The 6518-nt window shown below is 37.9% G+C and overlaps 1 protein-coding gene across 1 annotated transcript; it reads right to left on the bottom strand.

Annotated features, from left to right (window-relative positions):
- Positions 1 to 3195: 3195 nt before the first annotated feature.
- LOC135075628 (uncharacterized) lies at positions 3196 to 6086 on the bottom strand. The gene is made up of 4 exons (XM_063970038.1): positions 5982 to 6086; positions 5309 to 5831; positions 3707 to 3968; positions 3196 to 3375 (listed from the first exon to the last, which is right to left on the bottom strand). Exons 1-4 carry the CDS (start codon positions 6025 to 6027, stop codon positions 3217 to 3219), a joined length of 990 nt encoding a protein of 329 aa, XP_063826108.1. The 5' UTR covers positions 6028 to 6086; the 3' UTR covers positions 3196 to 3216.
- Positions 6087 to 6518: the final 432 nt, after the last annotated feature.

Genomic DNA, 6518 nt, shown 5'->3' with positions numbered 1-6518 from the left:
CCAAGAATGGGGCTGTTCCCATGCTTTATTTCCACCACTACAACTCTGTGGAGCCAAGATCTAGGTTCTAGGCCGATAAAAATAGCCTCGTGGTTATGTTTGGTTCGAAGAAAGTAATCTATTAATTGAGGAATGATTAATGATCATTATGTTATGATTATACGAACAAAAGCCATCTGAATCAGAGGATTATTTAGTTTGCCTCCATTAGCAACCAAGTTAGGATAGCTGTAGATCCTGGTCTTTTGCCACTAGTAATAATAAATAGGTAATAGTGGAAAGATGGAGCTATAAATCCTTGTGCGGAAAATGCAGTGGTGGAAACGACAGTTCAGGGAATTTATCTGTGTACTATAAATATGTCGTCCTTCACCTCAGTTTTTGAATGAAATCTATGATTTTCGCAGATAGTCAAAATCTCAACATATGACCACTGGCTGTCATTGAGCATAGATGATCAGATCATCATGACCTAATGCAGTCGGTAAACAGACAAAATTCACAAACAAATAACGCATTGTCCAAATGCAAACAATAATAATCTCTACCACTGGCAGAGATATCAGATGCTGAATATCATTTAGCCTATTGTTTTAATTGTTTCTAAGATTTAATCATAAGAGAGTGCAAGAACGTGTAAAACTATTTTTATTTGGTTTACTTTATGCTTTCACGATTTCTATCTAGACTCTTCAAATTACTTTCCCGACAATTTCTTTTTCGTATTCCATATCACAAAAAGAACTGCACGGAGTTTTGATTAATTCAATATAATTGTACAATGTATTCATTATAATTTGTAATTATGATGACGACGTTAATTAATTGTTGATTTTACGCGGATTGACGGGTGAGTGATTATTTCTGCAAAACAGGCTGTTAAACAGCAGTACTTAACGATTTTATCCGACTCTACATCCCAAAAAAATAAGAAAGTTTGTATGTTGGATGTGTTTGAGTGATTGCCTACCACTTTGCCAAGCCTTTCCGGCTACGGCGTAGTGATTGAATGAAACATGAACCTTGCTTGCTAGACAATGAAAGCTGAAAGGCTCTAAGAAATCTCACACACACTCAATCTCTTTCAGTTACATTAACATAGCCTTCTGTATCTTATTATTCTATGTACTTATTATAGGTTTCTATGTATTTTTATTGTTTGTTTTTTGTTTAAATATTGGTTTTAACCGATGGATGGCACGTCTGCGGTGCCACCACACTTGCGAACCCAAATTGTTAGCTAAATTCTGGTAATACACAATATGGACTGCATGGTAAATATGAAAATCTCGAGGATGCAGCGACGAAGTATAATAAGAAATAGTTAAAAAAGTTGAACCCTATCTTGTTTACAAATAACATGCTACCTTCACAAAGAGTCAACGTTTAATAGTACTTGTACCCACGCGAGTGCAGCTAAAGGCTCGACTAGTAGTGGCAGCCGATCGTCCAATACCACCCCCAGCATTCGCCCGTCGACCAACGCTGGACCGCCCACGCCCAACTGCGATCATATTGGTTTTATTACTCTTTTCATTCTGGGAGTGGGACTACCCACTCCCAGAATGAAAAGAGTAATTTATTACGTTACGTTAGTAGTTAGTAATTTGTTACGTTAGCTATTATACAATAAGACGCTTGTTCGAATAAACCCGAAGACATTTTAACTTCAGATCATTTTAACCATTGCTCATTTCGACGTACATACTTTTTGCCACACTAACAGCCAGTCCGTATGGACATTTTGACACCTGCACATTCCAACCGTTGAGCGTTTTTTCGCATTGACTACCCACTCCCAGAATGACTCTTTTTATGGCACTTTTTTGCGCTTGTCAAATGTATTTGTTGAGACGGTGGACTTCAAAACGGTAGTGAGACATGTAAAGGCCTTACGCCCGTATTCACAAACATCACCATGACGATGGCTCCTACGTATAAGGGCGAAACTGCCGCTTACGCCTTTTTCCAATTATTTAAGCAATGATTTCACTTTGCTCTAATCTATAACATCAGTAAGAAAAAAAAAAATTTTTTCCATTAGATACAAAATAAAATTTTAGGCAAATAGGCGTATGTGCAAAACTACGCCACGTATAAAGCCCAATCATACGATTCGTCAATCTATACGAGTAGTTGCTTACATAAACATATATTTTTTATAATCCAAATCTTAAATAAAGCCATGAAAATATTTAGCAAATTGTTTTATTTATAAATTATGACACATTATATAGTTATTTAATTTTTAGCGTTAAGAGTCGCATCTCAAACTAATTTGAAAATTATAAATAACTTGAAAAAATCGAACTGCCTAAGGCATCGTGGGTTCAATTCCCGCCTTAGGCAATTCGATTTTTTCAAGTTATTAATATTTTTTAAAAATATGACACATTATGTTAAAAGACCTAACTAAATCTCGAGCACAGTATATGGACGTATTTGCGTTAAAACGTAAAACGGTACATTAAACGACTTTTTCTAACTGATTTATTATTGCTATAGCACATGATAACAATTAAAATAATTACATGCATAAATAAAGAGAGTAATCGCTTAAAATATTATATTTACGTTGTCATTTAAGTCTCTTTACGTTGAACAATATACATGAAATTATAGAAATATGCCGACGTAAAAGGGCAATGCGTAAAATCTCAAAATATATAAGAAAAATATAAAAATTGATAACAGCAGTAGCAAAAGCATTACATGTTAAGGCTAAATGTGAAATTTCATTAAATTCGTTTTAGTAGGTCAGAAGATATGACCCAAAAATATGGTTCTGGCCACTAAAATGGCTCTCCTGTAAAATTTACTTTTTTCACTTACGCCAGTATACGTAGGAGCCATCGATGAGGTCTCAGACCGCGTGGACGCAGGGGGTGACACATGAACCAATCACAGAGCTCTATTCAACGCTGTGCGTTCGATTTGCTGCTTCACTTAAGCATGCATCGAGTGTGTTCCATATCCCAGAGTAACTTAAGGTTGTTTGTGACGTCACGAGTCACAACATAATGATATGTTTAGTGAAGTCCTATTGCAATGGGCTTCGCGATAGCGATAAGTGGCACTGTGCAGCACTGTTCATCCGTTTTTAAACAGTGCTAGTGTGTCGTTTTACGTAGATAACAGTTTAATCTTCTTTGTTAAACGCACAAATAATAATAACACTAAATAAAAAAATCCTAATTCACAATGAAAACAATAATCTTAACATACCTTGGTGGCATTAGATGCGACTGGCACAGCAGGACTGAAGCACAGAGCCGTTGGTGACGTCACTCCACCGTCTCGGGATTGGCACCGACTCGAGCTGGTCTTCTTGACTGGGAGAGACACGGGCAACATCGCGTCGTGGCTTGGCTCATTCTGGGAGCAAGAATAAAAATTTGAATGACCGTGAAAGAAGAACATGCTCTTACCTGTCAAAATAAAGCCAGTGGAAGAAAAAATAGGTCAATAAAAAACCATCGTGTAAAGTTGTTGAATTCAGTAGATATTGAATTAAGTATTAATTGCATGCGAAATTTCAATATTGTTTGTGCAAATAACAATTAAAAATTTACGTCTGCCGAGGAAGGAAGGAGGAAATCGCTTCTGAAAAATATTTTATCGCCTTATACAGAGCACAGAGCACACTCAAAAGTTATTGTGTCCAATTGGAAAGATCTTCAAAATATGACTACTACATGTAACTCACCGTGGCCAAGGTCCATCCATAGACCACAGCATCCGAAACATTTCCATCATCATTCAGTATCCTCATCTTCACAACTGCTAGTCCTGGACTGATTCTCATCATGGCCAAACGTGGATTGAAGGAAGCAGAGGTCTCGCCATTTTTATGGTGTTTAGATGAAGGTTGGAGAAGGATGTCGGTGACGTTGTGGATAGACCCATCTATGAGGGGGTCTGTAGACCCTGCTACTATTGTGTAACGGCTCTTTTCTTTGCTGTTAGCACTGAAATAGATTATTTGAATTAGACATTTAGTATAGGGGCCATCAATATTACGTCACATGTTAACGAGGAGGGAAGGGGTCGACGAAGTGTGACATTGTGTCACAACGGGGTGGGAAAGGTCGAAAATTTCGAGACGTCACATTTCAAAAACTATGAAATTCGTGTGACGCGATATATGGATGTCCCCTTACATCTATACTTATAATAAATCTGTAGAGAGGTCAATTCTGTACATGAAATATATTTTCAAAATAACTATCAGGGGGTGATTAGTGATCGATACTGATGCCAAAAATGCAATCAGTAAAATTTTTGTCTGTCTGTCTGTCTGTATGTTCCTTATAGAAACAAAAACCACATGACGGATTTTAACGAAACTTGGTACAATTATTCTTCATACTCCTGGGCAGGTTATAGGATACTTAAGAATTCCCACGGGAACGGGAATTAGCGGGAAAATCCTTTTGTACGAAAAATCTAAACCACTTAAGTTAGACGCTTGAAATTTGGCATGCAGGTACCTTAGTAAACTTAAAGCTTAGTTACAACAGGACATTGCAAAATTCCCATGGGAACGGGAGTTAGTGGGAAAAAACATTTGTATGAAAAAATCTAAACCGCGTAAGATAGACTCTTGAAATTTGGCATGCAGGTACCTTAGTAAACTTAAAGCTTAGTTGCAACAGGATATTGCAAAATTCCCACGGGAACGGGAGTTGGCGGGAAAAAACATTTGTATGAAAAAATCTAAACCGCATAAGATAGACTCTTGAAATTTGGCATGCAGGTACCTTAGTAAACTTTAAGCTTAGTTACAACAGGATATTGCAAAATTCTCACGGGAACGGGAGTTAGCGGGAAAAAACATTTGTATGAAAAAATCTGAACCGCGTAAGATAGATGAAGGGGGGGTAAAACGAGATCCACGCGCACGAAGTCGCGGGCGGCCGCTAGTCGAGTATAAACGGTATTAACTTAGGCACAAAAAAGTAAATAAAATGCGAATATTACTATGCGAATAGTTCTACAACTGAGCACAAGCCCGCATGTAAAGTGCTATCGCCTATCACTCTTCAATGACAGATTACTGCAACCTCGCGATTGCGAAATCAGCAACCTAGTGCAATGGTCACACATATTCTTTGTGACATAGAACACTTGGGGACGGTCTATTCTCAAACGACGCCAAAATAATAAACTCTAACCTGTGATTGGTCAAACTTTAATAAGCAAGGTTATACACCTATTTCAGTTAACTTCTTCACTCCTCGGATGTAAAATACTCGAGTGCCGTTTGAACTTATAACGTAAATATTAAACTAAGAAAGTTTGGACTCACCCATTTCCATCCAACTCGTTCAAGACGCCGACGCAGCTTGCAGCGGTAACCACCCAGTGCGCGGACAACAAACTACCCGCGCATGTCTGCGCAGTGACGTTTGACAGCGTTTCAAATATGGCCACCAAAGATGGCGGACTTTCCGGACGAATACTTTTCGAATGGCTTCTATTTTCTTTTATCATGTGTTCATTAATATTGTCATTTTCATTTGTAAGGATATTTTTTTCGAAGTACTGTTGTGTATTTTCGAGCGAATTCTCATCTGAATCTGGTATAGAGTTATCAAAAATTGTATCAACATTGTAAATATTATCGGGGGGTAGTTGTACAAAGAGTTCGTTCGGAGTTTCTTTGGTTTTAAATAGTTTCCAATTGGAATTATTTTTTCTCATTTCCAGATAAGCTTTTTGGAGAACAGAATCGGCAAGATTCGGATTGCATTCTTGTATGGTGTGATGGGGGTCAGTGGGCAACTTTGATAGAGTTTCTTGCAATGTTTGGTTCAATTTCAAAGGCGATTCTGTAAAAAGAGAAAACAAGCGGTAGGTACGCTCAACATTAGCGCCTTAGGTCTCTAGAGAAGCTACGACAATGACACAGTGTTACTGGTAATACTTGCCCTATACAATAATGACACAATACTAGGCATACTTAAAAATTGTCCACTAACCTGGAATCGCTTCGAGTAAGAAAATCAACACAACAGTTCTCGCCATGTCGCCGCTTCGAGCGTCGGCTTACACAATGCGTGTTTACTGCAGTTGCGTCTGCGCATACTTACAGTGGCGGGGCAAGACCTAAATTTGATGTGGGCAAGACAGATTTCGCGAGGCCTTGTTCTGGGGCGACCTAAAGACTGATTTTATGAAATAATAAAAAAAAAACGGGTCAATGGTCTATTCATTGACAGTTTCTGATTTCTTGATTCAGTGATTATTTTTAAAGGAATTTTGCGCCAAAGAATAATGTTTGTCACTTAAAACCGTGTTGTTGCTTAATTTTGTGTCTGATTATGGCTGAATTGGTTTGGAAAAAAAAAATTTTAACTACATTGTTTAGCTATCAATAATTTAACTATATTTAATAGTATTTAAAAGTTGAATTTGACATGTGAGCAAAATTTTTGATGCGCGAGGCCCCTTGTTCCGCGAGGCCGTAGGCGGTGGCCCACGTCGCCTACGCCTTACGCCGCCACTGCATACTTACA

This window comes from Ostrinia nubilalis, chromosome 10, assembly GCF_963855985.1.
Source record: "Ostrinia nubilalis chromosome 10, ilOstNubi1.1, whole genome shotgun sequence".
Classification (NCBI taxonomy): domain Eukaryota; kingdom Metazoa; phylum Arthropoda; class Insecta; order Lepidoptera; family Crambidae; genus Ostrinia; species Ostrinia nubilalis.
Note: the sequence above shows the minus strand (reverse complement) of the source record. Positions and strands in the feature narration are given on the sequence as shown.

Coding starts and splice junctions, on each gene's coding strand:
- LOC135075628 (XM_063970038.1), bottom strand. CDS start 6,027: ATGGCGAGAACTGTTGTGTTGATTTTCTTACTCGAAGCGATTCCAG. Junction 3,969..5,308: donor AACGAGTTGGATGGAAATGG/GTGAGTCCAAAC, acceptor AATCTATTTCAG/TGCTAACAGCAAAGAAAAGA. Junction 3,376..3,706: donor ATGGATGGACCTTGGCCACG/GTGAGTTACATG, acceptor TCTTGCTCCCAG/AATGAGCCAAGCCACGACGC.